At 55.9% G+C, this 14,425-nt stretch overlaps 1 protein-coding gene across 1 annotated transcript in view; it reads right to left on the bottom strand.

Annotated features, from left to right (window-relative positions):
• Nucleotides 1–14,425, bottom strand: part of NACC2 (NACC family member 2) — a 31,506-nt gene that overhangs the window by 5,317 nt on the left and 11,764 nt on the right. Inside the window, 3 exon segments of the mRNA XM_038548788.1 lie at nt 964–1,061; nt 1,435–1,540; nt 3,590–3,754. Of these exon segments, the coding sequence (XP_038404716.1) occupies nt 964–1,061; nt 1,435–1,540; nt 3,590–3,754 (369 nt within the window).

The raw sequence follows: 14,425 nt of genomic DNA, 5'->3' as shown, positions 1-14,425 counted from the left end.
TAGCATCTCCAGGCCTCACCTCTCTGCTCTGAACCCCCAACCTTGGCACCAGGGCCTGCTGAGACAAGCTTGAAGGTCAGGCAGCCCGGGGCACCTGCCCACGCCCAGGCTCAGGCCTCAAGGGGCCTCAGCAGAGGCTCTTCCTCATAGGCTGGACAAGAAGCGCAGTGGAAGCCGATCAACACCCGTCGGGGCCCAGCCCCCAACCTGGCGGAAGCAGCAGGGCCATCTGGGCACCGCCAACGTTAATGACAATGCAGCCTCTCCTTCCCCAATCGGGAGCCACAGGACCCAGCTCTGCAAGCAGCCTGGGAGCCTGACACATGTCCCCACACAAGACCCTCACGCCAGCATCAGACACACACTCCCCGGGCCTCCTCCCAGGGCTGGCTGGCACGCTGGCTTTGGGCCGTAATTACCGACCACAAAGGTCTCTCTTTGCTCTAACACAGAATTAGTCTCACAAGACGTGTTTTTCAAGCAAGGAAGTAAGACACTGTTGCGCGAGCAGATAGCCATGGGAGGGCCTGCTGATGGCCGGTGTGGCCGGGGGGGGGCCAGGGGTCCTGTGGTCTGGGGGGTGCTGAGGTGGGGGGCAGCAGTTGGCTGCGGAGATGGACCGGGCTCCACCCCCACGCGCCCAGGAGCGGGAGGCAGAAGCCGGCGAGCAGATGGCAAAGGCTCAAAATAACCTCGAAATGTAAATAAGGGGTTTTGTTCAAAAAGGAAAATTAGATCTATTTCACATATTAAAATAGTTTCGCACACAGCTGAATCCATCATGCTTGGAAACGAACCAAGAATGTTAGCACCTCGAGACCTGGCTCCTGAGAGCTGCTCATTTCTCTCTCCCTTCCAGCCCTGCAGGGCCGGCTTGGCGCCAGGGAGAGGCCGCCTGCCCAAGCCGCGGTCCTGGGCCCCCAGCGCTCCTCCGCCCCACTCGGGAGACCCCGGTCCACTTACGTTTCACAGCATTCAGAACCCGGCTGTCCAGAGGCTTGCGGCTGGGGTCACTAGTGGATGAGCGGATACCAGTGCCACAGCTGTTGGCCAGAGTGTTCCTAGAAGGGTGCGGTGGGAGGGCAGTGAGGCCAGCTGGCCAGGGTGCCACAGGAACGGGGCTGGCCCACCTGGAATCCCACCTGGCCTCCCCCTTGTACTCCAGGGGTTGCGGTGTGGAGGAAGGAGGAAGGGACCCCTCTGACCCACTCATGAGGCCACGGCCCGCCAGGGGTGGGGGGCCAAGTGGGGGGTGGTCCACAGCCAGGAGCCAGGCTGCTCCCCAGGCCCAGGTCCTGTTGGAGTGATGTGCCCCCTGGCACGGGCGGACACCATGGCGAGACCTTGGGAAGGTGGGGTGCCGTAAATGCATAGCTCAGTGAGCTCACGGCCAGAGGAGACCCTAGAAGCTTCTGCACCTGCTCAGGGACCCACCTGTCAAAGAAGGTGGCGAGGAGCCGCCGCAGCAGGACCTTGTGCTTCACCCCTGCACATAGGTGGCAGTTCATCAGCTGGCCGCGTGTGATGTAGACTCCGGAGCCTGTGAACACCAGACAGAAAAGGGTCAGGCCCTTGGCCTTGCCACCCACAACCCGGGATGACCATGAGCTTCCCAGGCGGCTGCAGGGGCCAGAGTGGGTGCATGGTGGGGCAGAGGGCACCCTGACGTCTGCATGCAGCACTGGGCAGGCCCTCGCCCGGGCCCAGGACCCCACAAGGCTGGGGACGTTGCTGCAGGCCTTCCTTGCTGTGCTGAGGCCTTGTCCCCTGGAGGAGGCAGCCTGGTCCTTGGAGAGCTGTCCCCAGATGCCCTTCCAGCCCCAAGGGAATTCCGTGCTTGGTCCTGGGTCAGAAATACTCCTTGCCTCTCCATCCATCACCCAAACCAAAGCACTTTGGGCTGTGCTGGGGAGCTGGAACCACAGAGGCGATAAGCCCAGCATCAGTGGGGAGCCCACAGAGCTGCCGACCCTGAGGAAGCCTGGCCAGGCCCGGGTGCCCTGTGGGGCCTGGAAACATGAAGGCCCGAGCTAGCGGGGGGACCGCACCTGGGGCCAGTCGCTGGTGTGGGGTGGCCTCTGTTGGGCCGGACACTCCTCAAGGAAAAAAGAGCGTCGGGGGGCACTTGACAGGATGAGCACTGGGTGTTATTCTGTATGTTGGCAAATTGAACACCAATAAAAAATAAATTTATTATTAAAAAAAAAAAAAGGAAAAAAGAGTCTGTAGGCGCCAGACGGTGCCCCCGACTCTGGACAACGGCGTGGCAAACACCAAAGGGCACATGCACAGGGTCCTCGGGCCCTCCCCACCGTCTCCTTCAGGCGTCCACCATGACCCCCGTTGTCACAGACCATGTTCTGAATCTCGTCAGGACAGAATATAGGAGTGGGGAAGCACAGTGGGAAGGTGCAGGGAGGTGCTCAGGCCTGTGGGGGCCCTGGCTCAGTGCCTCAGGGCCAGCTTCCCCTGTGAGCCACGTCACTGCCCAAATGAGCACATGGCTGTGGATGGAGACCACCGCCGGGGCGCCGGTCAGTGTGTTCTGACCATGCTGGGCCACGGCATATCAAGTGTCCCCGAGGCCCCCGCCCGCCTGGTCACATCTGCAGAGCAGGTCGCCCTGAGCCACACGGACTAGACACTCCCTGTGTGGGGAAACCCGTATGGGGGCTGGGGCACAGTGGGGCCTGGCAACCTGACGTCCAGCTGTGGGTAGGGCCAGACAAGGTAGCCAGCCCTCGCCCCTCCCAACCCCAGACCCCGACAGACAGGAAGCCACTCTTCCGGCAATTCGAAGGTGAAGCTGTCCCTCTCTGCCCTGCTCTGAAGCCACCATCTGGGACCGTGGCTCCCAGCGGAGGGACGGCCAGGAAGAACCCCAAAGTGCTGCCCTGGGGGTGGCGATCAGGAGCCCCAAACAGGGCTTGGGGGTGTACCCAGAGCCTCACACAGGGTGCACGCCAGCACCGAGGAGGAGGGACAGGGCCGTGGGTCCTGGCCACCCCGTGGGGGCTCCTCTGGTGACCCTGGGACCAGCTTGGGTCACAGCAGTGGCAACTTTCCCGAGAATAGCCTTAAAAATCTGCCAGAGGCTGCAAGGTCTGACGAAGCCCCACACTGGAAAGGGGAGTATTCCTCACAAAGGCACCTGGCCCTAATGGGCTTTTGGACTGTTTGTTTTCACAGAATTCCATTTCTGACTCGGAGCCACATTTAGGACCTTGGTGGTTACCCTCCACGCCGCCATAGGACACTCTGGGGGCTGCAGGAGGGGCTGGCGCACCGCATCCCATTTGGATTTATCTGCCACCTAAATTAAAACACTATCGTGACTGCAGCCCCTGCCAATCTGATGCGTGGCCAGCCCAGGGGATTCAATTAAAATGCTGAATTAATTCAATTGAATAACTCCTCTTAATGACACATTCTTCTAAAAGGAAATTAGAGGAAATTTAAGATGTTCTATCTTCTTTTTTTTTTTTTTTTTTGAGTGATTAGTGATGAGTACATTGTTCACAGCTCTGAAGAAAAAAAACAATAAGAGGGCATTTGCATACAATAGACAGGGTGGGGAGAGACACTTCACCTGCCACCAGCTCCAGCTTCTCGCCAGGGTCCCCTTCTGAGTAGAGCTTGGGGTGGCAGCGGTACCCAATCTGGCTGATGAGGCTGGCGGGCAGTGCCACCAGGTCACGGCGGATGAGGACACACGAGCGGCTCTCCAGTGGCACGGGCTCTGGCTTCTCTTGTACTGTGGACACAGACCCGATCTAGTTAGGGGTGTTCTCAGGCCAGGACAGGGATGGAGTTCGAGAATGCCCCTCCTGTCCACCCAGGCCCACGTCAGGCCTGCTCCATGCCCACCCTGCACAGCGGGCTGCACTGCTCCATACCCACCCTCTGTCCTCTCTCCCTGCCCACCTGGTCCTGACCTCTGCAGGGAGGACCAGAGCAAGTAAGCGAATAGAAGAAGGCAGGGGAAGGATGCCACCCCGACCTGGAACAAGTTGTGAGGGCCCAGGAGACTCCCGGGAGGCATCCAGCACACAGAGGCCTGCAGACGAGGCAGGAAGGGGGACAGTGCACACAGGGAGGCTGAACAGAAGGTGGCCTGGCTGGACCCGTGGTCTGATGAACCAGTGGAGCAGCACCTCCACCGGATGGAGTGCAGGCTGGGAGCACTGTGCCCCTAGCCTGATGGCTCCCAGCAGCCCCATCCCACAGGCGGGGCACTTCCCCAGAGGGAGCAGCGTGTTGCCTGGACGAGACACTGCTCTATAAATACCTGACGGCAATAAATAAATAAACAAACAAACAAACACCTGACAGTGGTTGAGCCGGGCAGTGGCACATGTGGTGTCCCTGACCCTCCAGCCTGCCTGGGAATGTTTCTGAGAAACCACTGCCAGCGGACAGTCAGGGACCCTTGAATGTACCTACTCTGGCACTCTGACAAGGCAGGGGCTAAGGCCCCCTCTGACGTCCCTAAGCCACATGGGAGCATAAGAGCAGCCAGCCATGGACATGGAGGTGGCCACTGCCCCCTTTCCCTGTGCTGCCTGGAGGCCCCCACCCTCCGACCTCCCCTCTAGGCAGGGCCTGGCTATGGGAACCTGATCTCCATCCATCAGGCTCAGGGCAGGTGCCCTGGGACAGTGGTCCTGTCCTCTCTGCACTGCAACCCTGTGGGCACTGAGGGTGGGAAGGCCACAGGCCTGGGGAAGCGACGTGGGGGATGCTGCAAAGGGGCTTCAGGAGGGAGGGGGGGCAAGGAAGGGTCCTGGGCAGATACTCCCCACTCTGGAGTAGCCACTCTAGACTCTGGAGTAGCTTCAAGCTCCTGAAGGGGAGCAGCAGGGGCCACCCAGCCCCCAGGACAGCCCCTCCAGAGAAGCAGGTGGCTGGGCTCGGGGTGAGGACGACCTGCCCTGCCCATCCACCCTGCCCCAGGTCAGGGCACAAGTCAGAGGGCGGCACCTCCCACCAGGTACGTGTGGGGCATGCGGACGGGCGGGCGGGCGGATCAGCAGAGAGCAACAGAGAATCTTCCAAACCTGGAACACCCGGGGGCTCAGGGAGCAGAGGAAAACAACCCGGATGATATTTTAAAACATAATTACCCGCCCGCGCCCCCCACACGGCCGGCTGTGATTACACACGCAGACGCAGCGCCAACGCCGGCGCCGTGGCATTTACATAAAGAGTGCTCACCAGCAGAAATAACGCCATCCACGACACGTCCTGCCGTGTTTCTCTAAACAGCAGAAGTTGTTTGCGCTCCGCACGCCTGCCCCTCAGCCCCTCAACCCCCCAGCCCCAGCCCGGCTCTGAGAGCTAGAGACAGGCAGATCCAGAACATCCAAAAGAGCCTCATCTATTTCTGCTCTGCTGTGAGCCGGATACTGCGCCAGCTAAAAATACCCGAACCCGAGTGGTGGCTCATCTGGAAAGGTGCTCCGAATTCCCTCCCCGCCCCTTCCCTGGCCCTAGATCTCCAGCCACTGCCGCTGCAGCCCACCGCTGAGCGTCAAGGGCTCCTGCTTCCAGGGAGCAGAGGGGGAGGCTCTCCAGGTCTGGAGACCTGGGAGAGGGTGTACAGGGGACACGAGGGGTGTGGGGCACAGGTGCAGGGGGCATAGGGGTGTGAGGGTTACAGGGGCATGAGGGTATGGGACATAGGTGCAGGTGGCATGGGGGTACTGGCATGGGGATGTGGGGGGCATGGGGACGTGTGGCCCCTTGCGCATCCCTGTGGCCTTTGGGGCCCTGACTGCAGGTATGCTGGAAGGCCACTCAGTAGGCTGTGGGCAGGAACTTCCACCTTCGCCATCAATGGCCTCGTTTTTAATGCCTCCAGGACTATGGGCTCCAAATATTTTGGCACCATGGAATTGGGGGAAAAACCACATGAAAGAGCAGTGAGCTGTTTGTACCAAGAGGGGAGTCATCGCTTTTGATACAGGAAAGGTGAGTCTGGGTCCAAAAGGCCTCTATGGAAAGATCTGGAACAGTAGCTGATCTGGGCCAAAGGGCAGCAACCAAGGACAGACCAACAGTGTCCCTCAGATCCCTGGACAAAGACAGCCATGATCACACGCGAGGATGGACCCTGCAGGGACTTGGGACACCAACGAGGACCCCAACTGCTCCCTGACTCGGTGACGCTGTGGGAGTCCAGCCGATGCAGGAAGGATTGGGCCCTTGGGGACATTGTGCTGTGGGAGATGAGCCCCATGGGGAATCCTAGGTTATGCACATTCCAGTGATAAAACAATCCTCTTGAAAGGATGGATGGTATCTGTGGGAGACGCTAGGTGGTCCTCATCTGGTGGCATGCGTAGGCACATCTAAGGCCAAGCCGTGAGATTCATCGCTCAATCTCAGTAAAACCGGTGGAAAGAACCAATGAGGGCAGAGCAAATGAAGCAGGTCCACGGGGGCCCTGGAGGGTCGCTGGCCTCCACTACTGCACTTTCTCAGCTTCCCATGGCCCACTGACTGGGAATCTGGAGAAGGCGCCAGACCCTCTGCCCAAGTAAACATTCCAAGCCCCAGCCCACAGGGTGCTACATGTCCCAGGGCCTGGGGTGGGGGGTGACACTCTGTTCCTGTTTCCAGATGCAGGTGCACCTCAGAGACACATAGGCAGCCCCACCTCGGTAGGGAGCCCCCACCAGTGTGAGCAGCCACAGTAGGTGACCAAGCCCGCTAAGGTGGGGTGTGGAGGAGGGGACACAGAGAAGGGCCTCCCATTCTACAAAATCACACGCCACTCATCAAAACGGCAGAATAAGAGAACAAAACCCTTGTCCTGATTATTTAGGAAAATACAACTTAAAACCAAATGGAAAGAGAAATGCTACATGACGGCATCGATCTGTGACTTACTGTAAGGGTAACGTAGCCAAGCCAGCGAGATTCGTGCATGCCAGCGGGGGGACGCCCAGTCCACAGCCCAGAGACAGACCCGCACAAACACACGCAGTGGATGTGTGACAAGGGGTCCCTCAGCCCAGTGTGGGGAGGGTCAGCTCTTCCAACACGCAGCACCCAGGAACTGGACGTGCACGGGCAAATACCAAAACCAAACCACCCTTGATCCAAAACCTCTCACCTCACACAAAAATGAATAAAAGTGGATCATGGACGTAACGTAAAACACAAAAGCGTAAAACTTTTGCAAGAGAATCTTTGTGGTCTTGGGGTTCAGCTAAAAGTTTAGACTTGACCCCCAAAAGCACAAGCCCCCCAATGGATCAATTGACTTCATCAAAACGCAAACCTCCGGTGTGTGAAAGGACAGGCAAGCCTGCCCCGGCTGGAGGAGTGGCCCACAGACTGCACCCTGGACCCGGGATGTGTATGGAAAACCCAGGGCAAACTCTCAGAACTCAACAGCAAGAAAAGGGACAACTCGGTGTTTAAAATGGGCAAAAGATCTGAAGACACTTGGCCAGAGAGCGTACAGATGGCAAATTAGCACACAAAAAGATGCTGAACATCATTAGCTGTTAGAACATAGGACGTAGGGATCCCTGGGTGGCGCAGCGGTTTGGCGCCTGCCTTTGGCCCAGGGCGCGATCCTGGAGTCCTGGGATCAAATCCCACGTCGGGCTCCCGGTGCATGGAGCCTGCTTCTCCCTCTGCCTGTGTCTCTGCCTCTCTCTCTCTGTCTCTCTCTCTATCATAAATAAATTAAAAAATTAAAAAAAAGGAATATTTAAAAAAAAGAACATAGGACGACGTAAAACCCCACTTCACACCTATGGAGCGGCTGAGCCTGCCAACCCCAGGCATGCTGAGGGCACGCGCACACGGGGACACAGCTGTGCGTCCCCCAGGGAGCCAGCAACCCCAGCCCGGGGACTGCCTCCCCAAGGAGAAACGGGAGATGGAGACAGTTCACACAGGCCCTGAGCAAGGATGTGCATGCCAGCTCTGCTCACACATGCCCCAACCAGGACACAGCCCCACGCCCTGCCACGGCAGTGGACACACGGCCCAGGCACCCGCACACAGGTCACTGCAGCACACTCATCAGCACCAACAGCTGCTCGGCTCAGGGAATGTCAGGCTCAGCGGTGGGATAGAAGGGGCCAGTCGCACACGTGATATGCCGGATGACCTCCTTCATAGGACACAGTCCCTAAGATGATACTGTGGGGACAGGTCAGTGGTTGCCGGGGGACGGCGTGGGGGTGAGTGTGGGGAGCAGTGTGGATGGGTGACAGAGCTGCTCTGCGTGAACACCCACCACAGCACCCCTGCGTCCAGGCTGCCCGCCCCTTCCCTGCATCTGCAGGCTCAGCACCAGGCAGACCAGCAGTTCAGGAAGGGCCACACCCGGGAAGGGTGTCTGTCCGTGCCTCTGAGCACAGCGGTGTCAGCATCCCGGGAATAGCGCAGGTGGTGCTTCCTAAAGGTGTGTGTGGGCCTGGGGGAGGGGGGGCAGGGATCAGAGGCAGGGTGACAGCACCGATGGCCATTCTTCACTGTGGAGAAAGACAGACGTGCCACCAGTGTAGCCAGGTCCCCACCGAAGGCAAGGTGCACCCCATCTCATGGACACTCAAGGGCAAGGGCAGAGCTCATCTCAGAACCCACCACATGCAACACACTGAGCGTAAAAGGACAAGTGTGGTGGGGAAAGCCCAGAAAAAAAATACAGGTGGTTGTGAACAAACAAGAGGCTGGACGCAGGGAGGATATGTGTGCAAACCCCACTGCCCGGAGCCCTGGGAGTCAAGACAGAAAGGGAGACAGGTGGGCCTCGGTGTCCTTGTGCTCAGAAAGGTGCAGCTGCAGGGGAGATGCAGAGCCGTGACAGCTCGGCCCCCAACAGCACCCAGTGCAGCCCTGAGCCGTGCCCCTGGCCGTGCCCCTGACCCCCTGGGTCCCAGCTCAGAACGTTCGAAACCTGCTCTGGGGATCTCCCCGTCCAACCCAGCCCACCCCAGTCAATCCTGTCACCGATGCTGCTGCCCTGGAGCCCAAGGGCTCTGCTGTTTTTGTGTCTAGCATTGGAGTCTAGCCCTGGGGGACCCTGTGAAGTCTGCAGCTGAGGTCCCAGCAAATCTGGTGGCCGCTCTCACTGCCAACCTGACTATATTCCTCTCTGTCCCTCCGTCGGCTCCTGGGACTCGTCTGGCGCTGGCCACGAGATGTATGCAGCCTCCCTATCCACTCTGCACGGATCACAGCCCATGACACCAGGTGACACTGGTCGCCATGAAAACAGAGCAGAGTTCTGTGTGCCCTGGGAGCATGTGTATGTAAAATGCACACACGCTCCATATGAAGACGAAATGCTGGGTCGCCGGAACTCTGGGAGAAAGAGGGAGGCAGAGGGATGGATGGAAGGACAGCTTTCCCCAGTACAATCTTTCTACACTGTTCACGATGATGAGCGTATGAAACTATGAAACTATGAGTGTATGTTAACTAGAAATAAATGCATTTAACTTGTAAGGTTGTCTGTGTGGCGAGGAAGGAGTGGTTGCCTACCAGGAACGACTCCTGAAGTTGCATCAGAATCAGCTGCTGGACTTTCAGGGCCAAGACCCCGAGCTGAGCGGATGGTGGCTGTGGGGCCAGACAGGCGGGGCAACGGCCCTGGAGCATGCTGCCCCGAGCAGCCATGGCCAGGGGGACTGTCCGGCTTTCCTTCAACTTCCTTCCATCATGAAGCAGCACATGTGCAGGACCAGATTCAAAACAACTACAACCAACAAACTAAAGACAAGTCAAGAATTTGGTCCCTGTACAAGATAAACAGATATCAGATTTTTGGGCCCGCCAGGAGGTGCTGCAGGGAACCCCAGAACTGGCTGCAGCGCCGGCACCAAGCACCCCACCAGCTCCAGCCCAAGGCCTCTAAGGACAGACCCTCTTCAGAGTAGCACTGGTGGGAGCTTCCAGATGTTTCCATACACTGTCCAACGTTCACTAATAAACTACCGGGAACATGGGGAAATGAGTGATAAAAAGCCAATTTACAAAAAGACAGGAGATCAGACCCACAGGTGATCCGTCCGAGACAATAGCCGCCACCCGTGAACCGACTGCTCTCGATTCATGCCGGGAATGCAAGGACACAATGGAGAACTTCACCAGAAAACCAGAACTGATACAAAGATTTGGACCCTGGACACAACATCTGTGTCAAATAACAGGACACAGAGCAGGTGACGACACTTCTGACCTGGGAAATAATCCAGATGGAAGCAGAGAAAGGAAACGGAAATAGGAGAGTCACCAGAGAGAGTGAAAGTGACATGGAATGTGGGGAAAGCCCAACCCATGTCCCAGGAGCCCAGGAGGCCACGGTGACCAAGAGGTCCCGGCTGTGCAGGGTTAAGTCTAAACACCACTACTGACACGCCCACAGAAGGGCTGGAGGCCCTGAAAACACTCCCAGAATTAGGTGCGTGGACGGGAGGCCTGGGGATCCTTGAAGGCGAAGTGTTGCCAGGACAGATGCTGGAGAGAGCAACATACAAACCTAGAGTAAAAGAAGGGGAAATAGAACCAAACGGCTGATTAACCAGAAAGAGGGAAAAGAGAAATGCAGCGGATTGGTGGGGACGGGCGGGACATCCTAGGATGGGAGAAGAAACCCAAAGTTATCACCAACCTCATGAAATGTAACCAGACTGTGGTTCCAACAAGATATTGGGGTTTGTTAGGCCCGGATCAGAAACCAAAACCTGAGACAACCTGAAAAAGAGGCAAGGAAAGGTCGAAAGCCACATGCAGACCTAGCACGTCCACCCCAATGGAACACGCAGATGCTCCTGGCATGTTGTGGAACACGCTGGGATGGTAAGAGGGCCAACTCAACAGGAAGAGAGTGCCGAACCCGAAGGAGTGTGCAATTATTAATTACTGGTATGGTTTATTAAGCTGAACGACGCAATTATGTTTTCCAGCGCATGCGGAACATGTGCTGGGGAATAAAGTAATTCTTGCCGCCTCCAGAGCAATGAGCTTGTCTGAATATTCTATGACCTGGGGAATTTCATTCAGAAATTACAACAATGGACACCTGGGTGGCTCCGTGGTTGAGCATCTGCCTTCAGCTCAGGGTGTGATCCCAAGGTCCTGAGATTGAGTCCCGCATCAGGGATCCTGCTTCTCCCTCTGCCTGTGTCTCTGCCTCTCTCTCTGTCTCTCATGAATAAATAAATAAAATCTTAAAACAAAAACAAAAACGAAAAGAACACCGCACAGGATCCTACAGGACATAGGGCAGCAAAGTTTCAATGTAAAGAAGCTGCTTGGGCCATATGCCACTTGGGGTGCATAGCTTTCTTTATTTTTGCTTTTTTTCCTTTAAAGATATACATGGCATCCAGGGTCGTGGGCTGCAGGGAACTCACAAGGGGACGGATCTGCCCACGACACAATGTGATGCCCCTGCTACCAACATTAAGAGGACCTTAAGGGTATATCAGGGACAAACTGACACCAGTAAGTCAGAAGACGAGATGCAGCCAGCAAACATTGACCTGTGAGCAACGGTGAGCGTGTCAGAAACAGCCTATGTCACACCAAGTTACTGAGAAAGGATAGTCATTAAGAAAGCAGGAAATAATTCTCAGTTCATTTCAGAAGGTAGAGAGACCCTGACAGAGAGACAAGAGACACTACCTCAAGGAGATTTAGATGACACGCCCCCTGCGACTGGTGGCAGCCTGTCAAACTGACCTGACCGCGCAGCACTGACGTCAGCCTCTGGACCCTGGGTTTGAAGCCGGCTCCGATGTGGCTTGTGTCTACACAGGCGCCCACACTGCGTGTGCTCCAGAGCACATCTAATAGGTTGCCTGGTGTTGAGGGTGCAGCTCAGGATGACTGGTGCCACCCGAGGTCCTTGGCCCAGGCTTCGACCAGAGCCAGCGGTTCCCCTCAATTTGCCAACGGCTGGACGCCTGGCCCTGCACATGCCTCCTCTGCCCGATGCCCCTTCCAGGAGACAGCCCTGGGGAGGGCCTCATACCTCAGAACAGTCACCCAAAACGGGAAAAAAATCAGGAAGCTGAATCCAGAGTTTCAATCACAACGAGGCTGAACATATTCCAAGAACGCGAGTTTTTGGTTTGGTTTTGTTTGAATATTCAAAGAAGCTATCTCTGTATTTCAGAAAAGTAGGAGAGCAGAAGAGGAAAACTATACAAGCATTTTAATATTTAGAGACAAGGCTTCTGTTAAAATTCAACACGTACTTAACGAAAAAAAAATACAAAACAAAACCAAAATGCTCTGAACCTAGCAAAAGAATGTGCGTAATCCCATAAAGTACACCACAAATGCCTAGAGCAAATATCCTACTTAAAGATGAAATATTGAAAGCCCTTCCTGAATTTGGAGATGAGACAGGCTGAGCCGGAAGCTCTGGGCAGTACAGTCGGGCAGAAAGGAAGTAGCATGGTCAGGAATAGAAATAAAACCGCCACTGCTAGCAGATGCCATGGCTGCACACAGAGAAAATCCAAAAGAATCTGTAGGCAAATTATCAGAATTATGTAAGTGGGCTGCGGCCAGATATTTTTTAAAATAATAAATTCAATTTGTTTCTATACACGATAGCAACACCCATAAAAAAGTAGAAGAAACTTAGATAACCATGTAGAGACAAAATATGAATTTCTAGGAGTCAATCTAACAACACACATGTGCGGAGGACAATACAACAGCCCCAAGAAAAACCCGAAGATGTCAGTAAGTGGAGGGAAATACTCAACACCGTAGGATCTCCATGCACCCCCAAGCCTGACAGAGTCGACAAAATCCCAACCACGTTCCAGCAGGTATTTCTGTGTGGCTTTCGACAAAAGGACTCTAAAAGGCATAAAAGGCATGCAAGGAGCAGCAAGGCAGGGCAACTGTAGGGACAGAACCAAAGAAACAGACCTTCCGAACCTTACTCAGTCCTGCGGGCGGTGCGCACCAGGCCTTCTGCAGGTGCATGTGCAGTGTGCAGTGTGGAGGTGGCGGGGGGCGGGGGGTGTGGAACTCAGGTGCACTCGTGCACCGCACTCACCTCTGGAATACGACACGGGGTGGCGCGGCAGGATGGTGTCGGAGGAGGCAATCTCTCCCCCATGAAAAGAGGCGGGCCCACTGGAAAGTCAGGTGGGGAGAAAAGCAAATCTTGGGCCTCATATCCCACCCCATTAAAAAGCCAATTCCAGAAGTCCCGCAGATGCACAAGCCTTTCGTTCAGAAACGGAAGTGTCAGAATCTTGTCTGTCAGGAGGAGAACAGACGTAAGCAGGGGAGGCTGGGAAAACCCTGGGGTTGAACTGGATTTGGAGATAGCAGCCTGAACTCGGGGCCACCCCGAGCACCACATAGGCCACCCCTGGACGTCCACTCCCCACTCACTGAAAGAAAGAGCAGCCGGGTCCTGGAATATTTGCTGAACAAGACAATATGAGAAATGCTTTAAAAACTCTCTATCCTAACTAAATAAATAATAAATGAAGGCACAACATAAACAAGTGAAGGATGTGGGGAAGCCGTGCCCTGATGATGACAGTCAGCTAGCAAACAGACGGGTGATGGAGCTGGGAGTGACCGTTCTGCGACCGTCGGGGCTGTCATCAATCCCAGCAGGAATCCTGGGCAGATGCTCAAACTGCTGGTGGGGATGCCCGGGTGGCTCCGTGGTGGAGCATCTGGCATCAGCTTAGGTCATGATCCCGGGGTCCCAGGATCGAGTCCCATATCAGGCTCCCTGCAGGGAGCCTGCTTCTCCCTCTGCCTGTGTCTCTGCCTCTCTCTCTCTGTGTCTCTCATGAATAAATAAATAAAATCTCAAAAAAAAAAAATACTGCTGGGTGAAAAGTGTGGGTGATGCACTGTGTCTTCCCACAGAGGGAAAAGCACAACGTTTGCTGGCAGGGGTCACCGGTCATCACCAAGAAGCCAGACTGTCCCAGGCGCCTCCTGATAGGACATATTGGGAAGCACCCAGAGTGGCTTCCTTGTAGTTCCAGCTGAAAAGCACAACCTAAGCCCCGTCACACAACAAAACCTGACAAACCCAAACAGAGGGACGTTCTGCAGAACAGGTGAACTGTGCTCCCAGGAAAGGACCGAGAGCAAGAAACTGTCCCAGACTAAGGAGAGGACAAGGGATTGCCACCAAATACTGTGCGTGCTCCTGGCCTGAGCATGGGCTCAGAGACACAGCAGTGCTGCAGGACAGCGAGGAGACAAAAGGTCCCCCAGGCACGGGAGGAGCCCCACACCCCAGCAGAGCCTCCGCAGCTCTGAATGTGCTACTGCATTCAAGTGAGAGAGAATGTCCGTTTGCAGGAAATGCCCAGCACCGGGGGGCAATGGGGCTCACTTTCTGCAGCCTGCTCTAGGATGGTTCAAAAATCCCACAAACCTACCCCCTTCCCCTCCATAAAAA

This window comes from Canis lupus, chromosome 9 (genome assembly GCF_011100685.1).
Source record: "Canis lupus familiaris isolate Mischka breed German Shepherd chromosome 9, alternate assembly UU_Cfam_GSD_1.0, whole genome shotgun sequence".
Taxonomy (NCBI): domain Eukaryota; kingdom Metazoa; phylum Chordata; class Mammalia; order Carnivora; family Canidae; genus Canis; species Canis lupus.
Note: the sequence above shows the minus strand (reverse complement) of the source record. Positions and strands in the feature narration are given on the sequence as shown.